Source organism: Rhinatrema bivittatum, chromosome 1 (genome assembly GCF_901001135.1).
Source record: "Rhinatrema bivittatum chromosome 1, aRhiBiv1.1, whole genome shotgun sequence".
In the NCBI taxonomy this organism is placed as follows: Eukaryota; Metazoa; Chordata; class Amphibia; order Gymnophiona; family Rhinatrematidae; genus Rhinatrema; species Rhinatrema bivittatum.
In genome coordinates, this window is record NC_042615.1 from 261,622,334 (window position 1) to 261,639,028 (window position 16,695).

Here is a 16,695-nt window from a genome sequence, read left to right on the forward strand (position 1 = left end):
CAGATAGGAGGAACCAAAGGAATTTGTTGGATTGGGTTGGGGAGAGGGATGAAGGACTGAGGGGGAGATGGATGTTATCATCATGGCCCTGCAGAATTTACACATGTATATTTCACTCTTGTATTTTCCTTTTCACTACTTGGCTTCTACATATGTAAAACTTTACATTTTGTACCATGCACGCGTGAAGGAAATTACCAGTTTTACCAATTAGCCCATCAGTTTGCCCAGTCTATCTCTAGGTTATCAAGACCCTCCTGACTCTTCAACCTGAATTCCCCCCAGTTTACCCTGACCCCTCACCCAATCAATATTTGGTTATAAAGAATTTTATTCTCATTTATGCCAGATAGGTTTAAATATAAGCAGGTCACAGCCAAACATGCATCCCTTTGGCAGGATATAAAGTACATAAGAACATAAGAAATTGCCATGCTGGGTCAGACCAAGGGCCCATCAAGCCCAGCATCCTGTTTCCAACAGAGGCCAAAACCAGGCCACAAGAACCTGGCAATTACCCAAACACTAAGAAGATCCCATGCTACTGATGCCAATAATAGCAGAGGCCATTCCCTAAGTCAACATTTATGCATATAAGTAGCAATATGCGAATATGTTCTATTTGTTTGCACATCTGCCAATTTGTGTGTGTGTGCAACTCTGAAAATTTACCTTATAGTGAGTGACAATGGCAGAAGCAGAATCTCAGTGCAAGTATCTTTATTACCAGTCAGCCAAACAGGCTGATTAATCCTGGTTTTATCCCATTGCATGCAGGAACTTGTAGTTCTGATTTGCTAAGGGAAATGAATGAAACTACATATCCCTGTATGTAATGGACCAAAACCAGAACTGGATCAGCCTAGATCAGCTTTTTTGGCTGGTTTGGGATGAGTTTTCAGCTGTACTTCCAGTCTTTTATACTTAAACCTAGACCACCTCTCTCTTTTATCGTTATGGTACAGATTGTATATTCAAAACAAAAATAGTGTGAGGAGAAAGTAATAAAAATCCCAAGAGAAATGATTAAAGAAAAAATATATTTCTTTTATTCTGCTTATCGTTGCAATCAGTGCTTCAAAAGAGTTTTCAGCAACTAGTCTTCATTAGAGTCACTTCAAATACACAAACGGAAACATGCAAGCTTTACTCCATACTCCGTATTTAGAAGTGTACAAAGTCCATCCCCCGACACGGCCATGTTTCACCAGACGACTTCTTCAACAGGGACTAAGCTGAAACAAAGGAATGGACATGCAAAAATACACCTAAATGCATCTGTCAAAATGGTGTTATATTGTATATTGTTTGCATTTTTATGCTTTTATTTTTTCTAGCAAAAGTCAGCATCAGGGATACACACACACAATCCACGGTGACACAAGTTTTCGCATTCAGTTAGCAGAAAAGGAACATGCACTGCAAGAAACGCAAGAAGCTGTTCAGGTAAAAAAAAAAAAAACTCCTTTGTTTTCAAATATTGCTGTCACACCAATTCCATACAAAAACTGTTTGCTGTGGGTACAGCACTATCAACGGACATATATATTTGCTTTTACTGCATTTACAGATCGATACTCTAAGGCCGCGGTAGAAACAGTGCGGCAGTGTCAGGCGCACCCTCGTTCCCCGCACGCACAGTTCTCTTCACCTAGCGCTCGATACTCTCTTCTAATTGCATGCAAATGCATGCCGCGGCTGCGAAGCCTTAGGCAAGCGTTAGGCCCGCGCAACCCATTTTACTGTATAGAGCGCCTATACAGTATCCTGGGTTCGCGGGGCTAACGCTTCACGGCTGCGCTGGTATCTGTCATTTCAAATGACATTTGAAATGACAGGTACCAGGAAGTGGACAGTTATGTTCCCCGATGCTCGGCAAACTATCCCCCAGCCCCCGCTCACCTGCCCTGGCCCCGTCCGGTCTCCGGTGCAGCCCCAGTCCTGTCTCCTCCTCCCGAAGCAAAAAAAAAAAACAAAACTGCTCAAGGCGGCCGGGTGGGCGTGCATTCATCCAGGCAGAGGGAGCCGGCGGTGAAAGCGGCCTCCGGCTCCCTCTGCCTGGATGAATGCACGGCCCCCGCCGGCCGTGAATGAATGCCCGTGCGATTTCGGCGCTCAAGGCGTGACGTCACGTCATGTGACTGCCTTGAGCACCGAAATCGCACGGGCATTCATTCACGGCCGGCGGGGGCCGCTGGATGAATGCACGGCCCCCGCCGGCCGTGAATGAATGCCCGTGCGATTTCGGCGCTCAAGGCGTGACGTCACGTCATGTGACTGCCTTGAGCACCGAAATCGCACGGGCATTCATTCACTGCCGGCGGGGGCCGTGCATTCATCCAGGCAGAGGGAGCCGGAGGCCGCTTTCGCCGCCGGCTCCCTCTGCCTGGATGAATGCACGCCCACCCGGCCGCCTTGAGCGCCGAAATTGGGAGGAGAGGAGAAGGGAGAAGGGACTACCGTAGCAGGCCCGAGCCTTGCTACTTTTTCGGGGGTTTTTTTTTTTTTTTTTGCTTCGGGAGGAGGGGACAGGACTGGGGCTGAACCGGAGACCGGACGGGGCCAGGGCAGGTAAGCAATGTTTTTACACTTTTTTTACACCATTTTTTACACTTTATTCCCGTTTTAATTTTCGAACACCACACTAACACCAAGTAGAGGGTGGCGGTAAACTAACAGGTTAAGGATGCGGCAAAATAGCGGGTTACAAAGGAGATAATCTGAGCGCGCGTCACAGTATCGGAGGGGAATAGCTAATTCCTTCATTATACAGCTAATTCGTTCATTTACATAGCATATACATGCTGCGTGCGGAAAGGGTTATGTGTCTGTTTTAAAAAGCGCTAAGGACGCGTGAAACTGGAGACTGTATCGCTGAATCGCCTTACGCGTCTGAATTGTGCGCTCCCAGCACGTTACAGATGGGAAATCTTCAACCACACGTTACAGTATCGACCTGTTAGAATTTTGCCTTGAAAAGTTAAGATCAAGATATGAAAATGCCATCTACATGTGTACTTTTTTGCCCCAACCTAAACATTTATAAATTCTTTTTAAAATTGTCCTCATTAAGGGGTCAATTTTAAAACAAGCGTGCGGGCGTCCATGTGCACACAGTTCCCGGCACGCGCACATGGACATGGCGATTTTGTAACATGCGTGCGTCGCTGTGCTCATGTTATAAAAGACGGTTCCTACGTGCACATGTGTGCCGGATTTTAATATCCGCACTCGCATGTGTGGGCTGGTCGAGACTCACGTGCGCGGGGGGGGGGGGGGGGGGGGTTTAAAAACAAATGTGCAATGACATGAGTAGGCCTTCCCCAGTTCCTTCTCATTCCGCTCCAATTAAAGAGCGAACTGGGAGGGAACTTTCCTATCCCCCTAACTACCCTTCCTACCTTTTCTCCTCTCCTCCTCGACACCTAACCCCTACCTAACTAGTCTAATTTTTTTTGTTTTAATACTTACTGCTCCTTTAGAGCAGAAGTAACTTCCGTGCCAGCCAGCTGCCAGCGTGCGCTTCCCCCCGCCGCTTCCCGCCCAGACCCTGCCCCCGGCCCACCCCTTTTCGCTGGCCCAGCACTTCTGCACATACCGGGAGATATGTGCATGGCTGGGCCGTTTCTAAAATGCGCTCGGTGCATGTACGGCCCGGCCTCGCGCGTATCCCCCGGATTTTATGCGCGCAGACCATCGAAAATTTGGTCTTAAGTTTATTGTAGGGGGTTGGTGAAATTCCTCCAAACTAATTTAAATCTGTGACTATATTTTTGCATTTACTTTGATAATCAGAGTCAGCTTCAACTTAGGCCTGGATCCGGCGGTAACGGGGGGGGCAGGGGGGGCGAAGCGGGGGGTGGTCCTGCGATAGCCGGCAGCGATCGCACCTCTGCAGTGCGATTGCTGCCAGCTTTCGCGCTGAATAGCTACACCATAAAAACTGGCGACGATAAGGAATCTTACCTTTCGCCGCCAGCGATGTGTCCGCAGCATCGGCCCCCGGTGCCGCCCCAACTCCTCCTCTTCCGGGGCCGACTCCGCCCCGAGCTGGCTATCGCACGCAAAAAGTCCCTTTTTGCATGCGATAGCGTTAGAGAATGACCCCCTTAGTTTGAATCTGATTATTTTTAAAGTTAGATTTGCGTGCACAGATTTGAATTTCCAGAAATATTCACAGATTTAGAATATTTAAAAGTATTATAAATCTATGTATTATGTAATTTGAAGTGGAAATTTTGAAATATCAACACCCAAACCCAAATTAAAAAGATCATAACTGGAAAATATGGCAATTTTGAGTTGCATTGTGAGTGGTTCAAATTTTTGGAGTGAATTTGAGAATGACTTACATTTTGTCTGATCTCATTCATAACTTATCCTGCTTTGGCTCTGGCTATCTATAGCACCTCCCCCTGACTTAGATTTAATGCAATCTAGTTCATTTCTATTCTATTTTTTTATTTCATCCAGCATTTGAGCTAATGTTTTTGCTTTCATGAACATGCTCTGCACATTTTTTATACCCACTAGATGTCGGTCTGATCTACTAGATTTTCTTCTAATTCTGTATTTCACAGTCATGCTTATTCTCTTGGAATATTGCAAACATTTGACAATGTTTTTGTTTAGGATTGAAAAAATTAGGGCTGGATGAAAACTGACATTTTCTCTGGAGTCTTCTATGCACCCTATTGTCTGTTATACACAACACACTTTTACAATTGCATACCTTAGGGTTTAATGTTTGTCTTTGCAGATTTTACAGTTGAAAGTGCGCAGACTCGAGCAACTGCTCCAAATGAAGAATATCAGGATTGATGATCTCACCAGAAGGCTACAGCAGGCAGAAAAGAAATCAAAATGAGGCTCTGCTACTCTACCCATTTCTCTGGGTCAAATATGGTGTCTTAAAAGTGCGTGCTTTAAGGGATGCAAACACTGGATGCTGACGTGGTATTCTAGATGATCAGTGTTAATGAAACCCAACACATGGGGCTGAAATAAAATGAGTGTTACGATAAATGGCATTTTCTGTATAAGACATACCTTACTGGCAGTCATTATAACTACCACTGCAGTTTCTTGCCAGTTCCAAATTATTCTCTTTATAATGAATGATCACTTTATGCTGTTACAGATACCATATTTTAATCTCTCCTGGCTTTAGGCTGAAAGCCACATACAGTTTTCTCTGAAAAATGATTTGCTGTGGTTTTCCTAGAAAGAAATAATACACGCTAATATCCAGCCAACTCTTCTTATTGCTCAAAATATGCTCATGCTAAACCATCACATAAAAGGGACCTTGCACTCCATTTGTGGATTAGTATGATTTTGCTTGCTGTTTATAAACACAGCTCAAAAAAATCTTATTTTTGTATATAAAAGAGAACTTGCAATCTGTCAGACTGTAATCAAGCAAACTGAGAACAAATTAGGAACATAACAATGCAATCAAACCAAAAATACCTTCAGTTTTAAACCAGTTTTATGTAACATTTTAAGGGTAAAGTTTCAAGGGTTTAGCTAGGAACTATGTGGGTAAAAATGGGGATTGTGCAGCTAGCAATACTGAATCCGCCTACCTGGATATTCAGTAAAAAGAGGTGCTCGGGGTGGGCGAACCTTAACTTGTTCAGGGGAGAAAACTACCTGTGTACATGAAAGTTTAAAAGATGTACATACATCCTAAATACCCTCCCTTGAGACGACTTCAATTACACGTGGATTTAATATGCACATAACCCACCCTATCTTCAAACAGAAATTATGCTGGTGAGGTGTCATGTGTTTGCAGATCAAGCTGGTTTGTTCGGGCTGAAAAGTATGCATGTGCTTTGTATCTTAGACCCCAGATTGAAAATGTATCCATTCATGTCCATCTGACACAAAAATCATTTATACTCATATCATCAGTAGCATACATTTTGCCTCGATCCAGTGTTACTTCTCATTTTTTACTCCTATTTATTCCTTCAAACTGTAAGTATTTCTTGGATATGTGTTGCAGTTTTATAAAGTTTATACAGTGTTATTATTTGAGTGCAGTTATACTGATGTGAGATACAATGTATGTCACTGATTACACTGGGGGCAATTTTCAAAGGGATTCTCCATGGGTGGATGGGTGTTCTTCCACAGAGTAGGCCACTTTGAAAACTGACCCCTCCTCCTTGAACTTCCAGGGGAAAAAGGGGGGGGGGGGGTCTATTTTCTCCTGGCTGAAAATATGTGCCTGCAAACTCTGAGGTTACTCTTGTACCCACGGTTTGATTGGGCCAGATATCTTCAAAGGGGAATTCCTTGGGGAATTTTGCTTTGAACATGAGCTTGCAAGCTCATTGAGTACAGAGCCTGCAAGCTCTGCATGGAGGCTGAAAATTGACTTCATTACTATTAAGCTCTCTCTTCATGTTAGCTGGACTATATAATAAATAGTATTTCAGATATCATGAAAAATAAGATATTTTTCAGTTTGCTCCTATTGCTACATTTCCAGTACCTTCAGAGATGCACACTATTGCAGTCTGAATTGATAGCAGTTCTTCTTTAAGCACTAACCCTCTCTGACCATGGAAGTAATTCCCTGTTTGGAGAAGATTAGTATTTTTATGTGAAAATAACCTTTGAGACATGTATTTCATTGATGTTTTGATTGTACTGCACTTTATTGTGTGCTTGAAAGGTGAATAATTAATTATACATAACAAATAAACAAACAAACAAACATAAATAAATAAGAAGACAATATTGTAACATAATATACAGGGCTTCTATTCTAAGGTGTTTATAAATTATAAATTGAGGAGTTTATTTTCCAGCTAATTAGGGGTTCTTTGAGAGTGCAAAAAACAATCACTGTGTGTATTGATGTTTCTTCTAGGACAAGCAGGATGGTAGTCCTCACATGTGGGTGACATCATCCGATGGAGCCCAGCATGGAAAACTTTTATCAAAGTTTCTAGAAGTTTTGACCTGCAGACTGAGCATGCCCAGCCTGCTACTATCCATGCATCCACGCAAGGTCCCCCTTCAGTCTCTTCTTTTCCACGGTGCAGTTGCCTCATGGTCGTGGAGCTCTCCAGTTTTTCTTGTTTTCTCAAATACATTTAGGGTTTCTGTCATTTTTCTTCGTCAGGTCCCCCTTCGCGGTTGGTGCCTCCTCATTCTGGTAGGTTCCTATTATCCATTTTTTCCAATTTTGTGGTCGATTCCCTACTTTCGCCTCGCAGTGACCGCCAGTCATCGACCACACACCGGGTGTTTGTATTGCATTGGCCAGCTTTCGTCGGTGCCCCCAGTACCCGCGGACCAAGTCCATCACAGATCCACATGCTGTTTGTATCCTCTGCCTGGGGGCCTCGCACAACGTCCTTGGGTGCCGTCTATGTGATCAGATGACCCCCAAAGGGCGTTGGTCGCACCTCGATAAGATGGAGAAACTTTTCAGGGCCCCAAAGTCTGCTCCTTCTACTCCTGCATCAGTCCCATCAATACCGAGAGGTCGCGGGGAGCCTTCGGATACGCTTCCCCTGGCTGTTCCTCTCACTAGTACCTCCAAGGATTGAGGGGACGTTGATAGATTGTCGATGGTCTCACTGCTCTCCCAGACATCAGGATCTTCCACTTCCTCGGCACCAGGGAAGGACCTGGCCAAGCACCAAAGAAGATCCCGCAAACATCACCACCGGTAGCCATTGAAGCATGTCACCGGTTCTGGAGCAGCATCAGCGCCTGCCGAGCCACCTTCAAAGCAACACTGGCCATTGGAGGCCCCATCCTCCAATGCCCCTGGTAGTCCTCGGCATTCCCCACTGACACCAGAGCTGGGTACCGTGCCACCTCGGAGATCAGAGAAAGAGCTCGTAACGCTGTGTCCCCCTCTATCAGTCCTGACCACTCCAGACTTTCAGGAGGAGTTGGACCGCAGAGTGCAGTCCGCAGTGCTCAAAGCACTCCAGAGCGTTGAGCTGCTGGTGCCACTAGCCCCTGTACTGGTACCCGAGCCTCCACCCTTGATACTAGCACCCTTCTGGAGCATCTGGACATCCTCCTGTGCACTCTTCCATCGCAACCCATGCCCACGGGACCTTCCCCAGTAGCCACGGATGCCCCCCACCGGAGCGATCTCAATTCTCGGGTCCTCCGAGAAGGAAGATATGGCCAGTACCGTGTTTCCCAGACCACGGTTACCCGAGCCTGTGCCGGGTCCTTCTGGGCTACCATGGCCTCTGGTCTCCTCGATGCCAAGGGAACCTTCAATGCCTGCAGTGCCTTTGAGGCCTCCAAAGCCGGGGGTTGATACTCCTCACGGACCTCGCCCACGACATACTGGTCCCAGTGAGGAAGAGGGGCCTTACAACCCTTGGGGTGATGACTCCACGGACTCGTCCTCAGACTATTTGGACGAGCCCTTCTCGGAGTCCTCTCCACTGGAGGAATGGTGCAGGTTGCCTCCCAAGGATTTGTCCTTTGCGGGGTTTGTCAGGGCCATGGCTGAAGCCATTCCTTTTCAGCTCCTTACAGATGCTGGAAGTCCTAAGGAGGTTGTGGCAGTTCTGATCCACGATATTTTTAAGGACCTTCTCCTCCGCATGTGGGAGCATCCCATTTCTATTTCCCGCGTCAATAGAAAGACCTATGCCACCTACTTGGTGCAGCAGGCCATGGGGTTTGAAAAGCAGCATCTTCCCTACCAGTCGGTGGTCATAGAGTCTGCCTTGAAAAAGGCCCAGCGCTCTCGCACCCATGCCTCTGCCCTTCCAGGTCGTGAGCACAGGGAGCTTGATGCCCTGGGTAGGAAAGTCTTCCAAGGCGCCATGCTGGTGGCCCACATTGTCACCTACCAGCTTTATATGACTCAGTATAACCGCAATCTCTGGAAATGGGTCCAGAATTTTGCAGAGAGCCTGCCTCAACAGCAGTAAGAGTCCCTCTCAGCCATTACCATGCTGGATCTCAAAGCGGGAAAACATGAGGTTCGTTCCACTTTTGATGTTTTTGAGACAGCAACCTGAGTAGCGGTGGTGGGCATCGGTGCCGGGAGAATGGCATGACTTCGGGCCTCTGACCTCTGTCTGGAGGTTCAGGATAGGCTAGCCGACCTCCCCTGCACAGTTGAAAACTTCTTTGGGATAAGGTCCGGGATGCTGTAGCACAATTGAAGGATCATCATGATACCCTTCAACAGCTGTCTGCTAGCGCCTCTGAAGGCCCATCCTTAGCCAGGAAATCCTCCAGGCCAGGTTCCTGGAAGTCCTTTTACTGGCAAAGGAAATATTATCCTCCAACCTCCCAGGCTCATAAACCACGCACCAATTCCAGGGGCCGTTCTCACCAAAGCGAGTGCCCAGACCCCAACCGATGCCACAGCAAGCCCTGGCCATGGGATTTTGACTGGCGGCAAGGGAACGAAGGTCAGTTGACTGTACCCCTGACACCGGATCCCCCAGTCAGAGGCAGGCTCTTGAGCTTCGCCCACCGCTGGGAAAAGATCACCTTCGACTGATGTGTCCTCACTGTCATCCATCAGGGGTACTGTCTGAACACAGTCGACTCCCAGAGACCTTGCCCCCATGTCCATCGTGGGGTTCATCCACCCACCAGGTCATACTTCAGATGGAACTCTCCACCCTCCTCGTGTGGGGGCATGGTGGAACCGGTCCCTCACCATCAGCAAGGCCGAGGGTTCTATTCAAGGTATTTCCTCATTCTGAAGAGGAATGGCGGCTTGCGCCCCATTCTCGACCTCCAGGCGTTGAACAAGTTTCTCGTAAGAGAAAAGTTCAAGATGGTCTCTCTGGGCCCACTGATCCCACTCCTCTGAAGAGGAGACTGGCTTTGCTCCTTCAATCTCAAGGAGGCTTACGCACACATTGCAATTGTCTCCAGCCCCCGGAAGTACCTCTGCTTCGTGGTGGGAAAAGCACATTACCAGTACAAAGTGCTACCCTTCGGGCTGGCATTGGCCCCCTACGTCTTTACCAAATGCCTAGAGGTGGTGGCCACCTACCTCAAGCGTCACTCGGTGCACATGTTCCCTTACCTGGACGACTTTTTGATCATGAGCGACTCCCGTTCCAGAGCTTTGCACGCTCTGACCTTGATGGTGCAAACACTGCAGACTGTGGGGTTTGTCATAAACTTCCCCAAGTCTCATCTCTGCCTATCTCCTCAACTGTACTTCATAGGCGCCAGGCTGGACACGGTACAGGCGAAAGCCTTTTTGCCTCAACACCGGGTGATCGCCCTTGCCTTGCTGGCTACCCTTGTCCGGAACAGCCGGAGGGTGCCAGCTTGCCTTCTGCTCCGCTTGCTAGGCCATTTGGCAGTCTCTGTCCATTGACCCCTCTGGCTCACTTCTGCATGAGGATAGCCTAATGGACCCTACGGTCTCAGTGGCAGCAGGCTTCCCAGGATCTCGAAGCTCCCATCTTAGTCATGGACACTCTAAGAGTGTCTCTATCCTGGTGGGAAGATCTTTCCAACCTAGAAAAAGGACTTCCCTTCCAACCCTCTTCACCTCAGGTGATTCTCACCACAGATGCTTCCCATCAAGGCTTGGGAGCCCATGTGAATGGTATCCATATGCAAGGTATCTGGACTGCCTCCAAAGCCCGCTCTCAGATAAACTTCCTGGGGCTGCGAGCAATTTGGTACGCTCTGTGGGTGTACAGAGACCTGTTGTCATCAAGGACATCCTAATTAGGACAGACAACCAAGTTGTGATGTGGTATGTCAACAAGCAGGGTAGCATCGGTTCATTCCTCCTCTGCCACGAGGCAGTACAAGTGTGGACCTGGGTCCTTTCACATGGAATGTCTCTGCAAGCGACCTACCTGCCAGGCCATCTCAACGTGCTAGCAGACCGTTTGAGCTGCTCCTTCCAGCCACACGAGTGGTCCCTCAACCCGGAGGTGTCAGTGGCATTATTTCGCCAATGGGATACACCAGATGTGGATCTCCTCACCTCCCCACACAACGACAAGTTGAGCAGGTATTGCTTCCTGGTATCAGGGGACTGCCATATGGCCTGCGATGACTTCTTTCTCCACTGGGGGAAGGGCCTGCTATTCATGTACCCCCATCTACTGCTCCTCTTCAGGACTCTGCTGAAGCTTCACCAGGACAGGGGGACCATAATACTCGTGGCACCTTCTTGGCCCCAACAGGTCTGGTTTCTGCTTCTGCAGGACCTGTCAGTGTGGGCACCCATTCGGCTGGGGACGGCGCCCGATCTCATCTCACAGAATCAGGGCACCTTGTGTCATCCGAACCTCCGGGCACTGGCCCTAACAGCTTGGATGTTGAGCACGTAGTCCTCCAGCCTTTGGAGTTCTCAGACTGTGTCTCCCAGGTCCTGGTGGCATCCCGAAAGTCCTCCATCAGGAAGTCCTACAGCTTGAAGTGGAAAAGTTTTTCCATCTGGTGCGAGGGCCATGATTTGGACCCTTTCTCATGCCCTCTCCCCTGGCTTTTGGACTACCTGTGGCACCTGTCCAAGTCTGGGCTTCAGACTAGCTCAGTCAGAGTGCACCTCAGCGTGCACCATCGAGATGTCACTGGCATGATCGTTTCGATCCAACCTTTAGTGGGCCGCTTCATGCGGGACCTCCTCCAGCTGAAGCCTCCTCTTAGGCCTCTGGTTGCATCAATGTTGTCCTCGCGCGGCTCATATGTCCTCCATTTGAGCCGCTGCAATCTGTGACCTGAAGTTCCTCACCTGGAAAGTCATATTCCTAGTGCCGATTACTTCAGCTTTTAGGGTCAGTGAGCTTCAGGCTCTGGTTATGGATACACCATACACGAGGTTCTTTCACGATCGTGTGGTCTTGAGTACGCATCCGAATTTTCTGCCCAAGTTTGTGTCTGATTTTCATATCAACCAGTCTATCATTTTGCCCACCTTCTTTCCAAGGCCTCATTCCCATCCAGGAGAACGGGCTTTTCCTACCTTGGACTGCAAAAGGGCCTTGGCTTTGTACTTTGATCGCACTGCCTGGCTATGGCAACGTTGATGGCACATTTGCGTGCAGTCCCCATCGTTAAAATCTGCCAAGCTGCAACCTGAAGTTCTCTTCACACGTTTGTGGCTCATTATTGCTTGGATAAAGATGGGCGTCACGACAGTGCCTTTGGTCAATCTATCCTGCGCAACCTGTTCCAAGCTTGAACCCACCTCTTCAAGCCTTTGTGGTTACCAGACAGTCCCCTGCTGTTCCACAGCGCCACAGTTGTGTTGCGCCCGTTGGCACCTTGTTTGATCGCATTGTTCTCTCCTTTTAGCAGGGGCTGTCTGGAGCTTCGTATTCACCCACATGTGAGGACTACCATCCTGCTTGTCCTAGGAGAAAGCGCAGTTGCTTACCTGTAACAAGTGTTCTCCTAGGACAGCAGGATGTTAGTCCTCAGGAATCCCACCTGCCTCCCCACGGAGTTGGGTTCACCTTCGGTTTGTTGTTTTATTTTTTTACTTGTATTTTGCCAAGTTACGAGACTGAAAGGGGACCTCATGTGGACGCGCGGATAGTAGCAGACTAGGCATGCTCAGTCTGCTGGTCAAAGCTTCTAGAAACTTTGACAAAAGTTTTCCGTGCTGGGCTTCATCGGATGATGTCACCCACATGTGAGGATTAACATCCTGCTGTCCTAGGAGAACACCTGTTATAGGTAAGCAACTGCACTTTTTGCGGCGCAGGTACTATTACTTGGTACCTTTTCCAGTTGAATTCAATGCATACATTTGTGTAGCTGAGGAGTCATTAACATAGAAAAGGCACAAAAAAAGAGCAGAGGATCCAAAGCAGGCAAGGGGATGGATGAGAGAATTCTAAGGGAAGTGGTATTTTTCCTTTATCCAATAAACACCTATTTTATTTTATTTTTTGCACTGGAGGTGTTTTATCAGTGTTTAGTAGTTAAAACCTAAAATCTGAAACCTAATTATATAGCTTCCAAGATGCAAATTGCATCTTGAAAAAGTTACCTTCCACACAGATAGTAGATAATGCACTATAATTTTCAAGCTGGTAAATGGTAGAAAGTCTGTTCCCTCACTAGTACTGCTCTGAACCAATGTTAGATTCATCATGGCCCGAGGTTCTGTTAATAAATCCCTAATGCATTTGATCCTGGCCTGAAAATACTAAGAAAAACTTCATTTTGAGCTGGCTTGGTAGCTCATGTGGAAGATCCTCAGCATCCCAGGTTGGCTGGGACTGGGAATGCCTAGAGGGCAGCATTCAAAGTTCCTTTCAGGAGAGGGAATAGTGGCCATCAATAAGGGTGATGCCTGGTAGCTGGATTTAAAACCCATAATACAGGGTTCCAGAAGAAGCTCTGGCGCATGGCTCTCAACTTCAAGACCATTGCTGAAATAGCCATCCTAGGAACAGTGAGAGAGGGTGAAGATGGGTTTATTAAAAACAGAAGAAAAGTCCCCAGGTAGTGGTGAATGAAGGCTAATGGGACCATGATCCCAGCGCTGGTTTCCAACTGAGCTAAATGTAAAAACAAGAAAGAATGAACTACCTGTAATAGCATATGCTAATTCTATACAATGGAAGGGAGTATTTCTGCCAAGTTAGTGTTGGTCAACTAAGCTGAAATATTACTTTCGAAGGAAAGTAGGCATTTTTCCAGCTTTTTCTTTATTGATCCTGGGTACCAATGTAATTGATGTTGTTGCTTAAAAAATCTTGCTTCCTTTCTTTTTTGGGATTTACAAAATTTCAGTTCTCAAAATGCTGTGTGAAACTCTTCCAACAGAAATGAGATACCATGGGGCAATATTCAGTCACTGAGCGGCTTGGCTAACTAGCAGGGTATATTCAGCGGCACAGTGGCACCACTGAATATATCCAGCTATCTTAAAGTTAGCCGGTTATGTATAACCGGCTAACTTTAGGTTGGCCCTACTACCCAGCTAGAGTTAGCTACATAAGTTAACTGGCTAACTCCGAATATCAGTTATCCATCTAAATGGCTTTTGAATATCGATCGCCATGTTATTTTTAAGATGTGGTAGTGGATGCAGGACTCTTTTACTGCTCTGATACTGCAAAATGACATAAGCTCAGTCATAGTTGAAAGGGATCTCTAATTTTTGCAAATACAAAGGCTGATACAGAACGGTGCGCTCGGCCGAGCGCACCGTTTAGCCCGTTTGGCTGCGCGTTTTAGACATACTATTATTACCCCTTATACTGTACATGGAAAACTGTACTGTACCCCTTATACTGTACATGGAAAACATGTGGCCAACCCCTTCACCCCTCCCCCCCCCGAAACTAATAGCGCTCTTCACATGCAAATGCATGTTGATGAGCCTATTAGTCGCCTGGAATACTGAAAGTAAAATGTGTGGCCAAGCCGCACATTTTACTCTCAGAAATTAACGTCTACCAAGGGCAGGCGTTAAGTTCTAAGGGATCTAAGGATATACAGAAAAGCAGAAAATTCTGCTTTTCTGTATATCCTCCGACTTAATATCCTAGCGATAAGTCATAGGAACCAAAAATTAAAAAAAGAAAAGAAAAATAAAATCTACCTGCAGGTTGGGGGGGGTCCAAAATGGATGCTCAATTTTGCCGGCATCCGTTTTCCAAACCCGTGGCTGTCAGCAGGCTTGAAAACTGACACCAGTAAAATTGAGTGTCGGTTGTTGGACCCGCTGACAGCCGCCTCTTCCGCTAATAAGGAGTTGCTAGGGTTGCTCTTTTTATCCCTAGTGCCTCCTTATTAGCACCTGGCCTCATTTAAATACAAAATTGCGCACCCAGGAGAGGTGCTGGGCGCACGTCGGGAGAGCGGGTGCTCAACTCGGAGCACCGGCTCTCTTGCACCTCTTATTGAATTGGCCTGACAGTATTTGAAAGAAAATAATTATTTTCTCATTATTTGCAGTGGTGGGTCAATATATTTTCAGTATTGAATGAATGAGGCAGTCTAAAAACAAAAATTGCAGGAAAAGAAAGTTTGATAATGTTGACTATTGCCTAACTATGTAACCTCTGCACTACTTTACTTTATTAATGACTCTCCAATAGTTCATTTTATATTGAGTCACATGATCTTGTCTTATCCAGCAGCCAATAGGAAATTCTGTTGTAAATTAAGATGTCTTTGATAATATTCTTGAAACTACTTCTAAATGGCCAAAGACAAACTTCTGGTCCTCCTGCAGTTCATAAAATAAAAACAGCTGACTAAATAGCTTGTAAAAATAAACAGAATTTTTGTGGAGAAAAGAAATATCCCAGTTGACTTTCTTATAAGTAGCGAGCAGCCACCTGTAAGGAGAGCAACTCTAGAGTTGAAACTACACAGGCAAAGTGATTTCCCTGCTTCAACATTGGCATACCTGGACTAGCAAATTGTAGTTAAAAGTATGTGCTGTATACCTCTGCAAGAGTAAAGCACACAACCTTGCTCTAAGTTCCTCTCATCTAACGTTAAGTAAGATCTCTTATTTCACCTGGCATATACAAAACAAGTGTTTTAGGAGCCTATTTTAAAACACCTTTTGTAAGCTTAGATACAAAATGATTAAATGTCTTGCAAATTAATGCATTAGATCATATGAAAAACTGTGCTCTTTAGTACAGATCCATGCTTTAAATTATTTTCAAGCTATCTTCTGTTTGGTTCACTGAAAATACATCTAATGTCATGCATACATATTGTCTGAATTTTTAAGCTAACCAAGTATTGTATAGTCTCTTTTTTTGTCAAGTATTATATTGTTTCTAATAATTTTGATAAATGATTGGGTGCAAATAAAATCCCTATTTACTGGTACTTACTTTCATCAAATTCTTAAGATACTTATTTCCTTTTTCAATGAGAAAACATTTTAGTTAGAGCTACTTTTTGTAAGCTAGCTTTTATAAGAATTGAAAACATCACCAGTGTTCAAGTTAGTTTTTCTTGGAGTTCCTTTTCTGCATTAGCCAAGGAATTGACCAGATCATAAATAAATCCACACTACTTTCTAGGTTCCTCAAAATATGAAGTTATCCAATTTTTGGCTCTTTCTTTTCTATTTGATCTTGGGTTTAGGTCTTTTTTTACTTTTTATATTTTGATGCTTTATTAGGATAAAAGGTGCATAACTTTTCTTCATCAAAGATGAGCATGTCTGAGTCATACTGGTTCACATGATCTGTCAAGGATATAGATGGAAGACACTTCTCCTAATCTACAACTTCCCCAGAGTTCAAAGGTTCCCAAACCTATTCTTAGTGACTACTAGTCAGTCGGGTTTTTGAGATATCCATAGTGAATATGCAAGACATATATTTGCATGCACTGCCTCCATTGTATATAAACATGTCATTCATATTCATTGTGGAAATACTGAAAATTCAACAGCCAGGGATCTGAGGACAGATTTGGAAACCACTGAAATAGTTGAATTTCAAGTCATTGATCCTAACCATTCTATATTCTTCTTCAGCTGAATGGCAAAGAGTCCTTCTTTGAACTTCTGTTCTTACCTTTGGTTCTGATTTTGTTTCTGGATACATTCTCCTTTTCAGTGACTTGTTATTTTTTTAGCTAGTTGGGAATATATCATTTCATTTTGTTTTGTTTTCCACATCAAACATTCTGGTGCTGCTTTTCCCCTCTCACGTGCCTTGTGGTGTTAATGCCTCTGTTTCGGCTGCCCCCCCCACCCCCCTCCCCCCTCAC

The 16,695-nt window shown here is 45.8% G+C and overlaps 1 protein-coding gene and 1 long non-coding RNA gene across 3 annotated transcripts in view; one reads left to right on the forward strand and one right to left on the reverse strand.

Moving 5' to 3' along the window:
* The window catches only part of SPEF1 (sperm flagellar 1), a 157,342-nt gene extending 150,430 nt beyond the window's left edge, over positions 1–6,912 (forward strand). The window contains exons 6-7 of one of the 2 annotated variants that reach the window (XM_029594167.1): positions 1,338–1,446; positions 4,760–6,912. In XM_029594167.1, the coding sequence (XP_029450027.1) occupies positions 1,338–1,446; positions 4,760–4,867 (217 nt within the window). In that variant the 3' untranslated portion in view covers positions 4,868–6,912. The remainder of the gene's footprint in view (positions 1–1,337; positions 1,447–4,759) is intronic. The other variant, XM_029594163.1, reaches the window with a different exon arrangement.
* Positions 1,060–16,575, reverse strand: LOC115087241. The gene is made up of 4 exons (XR_003855468.1): positions 16,500–16,575; positions 5,050–5,220; positions 4,733–4,837; positions 1,060–1,235 (listed from the first exon to the last, which is right to left on the reverse strand). It is a non-coding gene; the product is annotated as an uncharacterized LOC115087241 (long non-coding RNA).
* Positions 16,576–16,695: the final 120 nt, after the last annotated feature.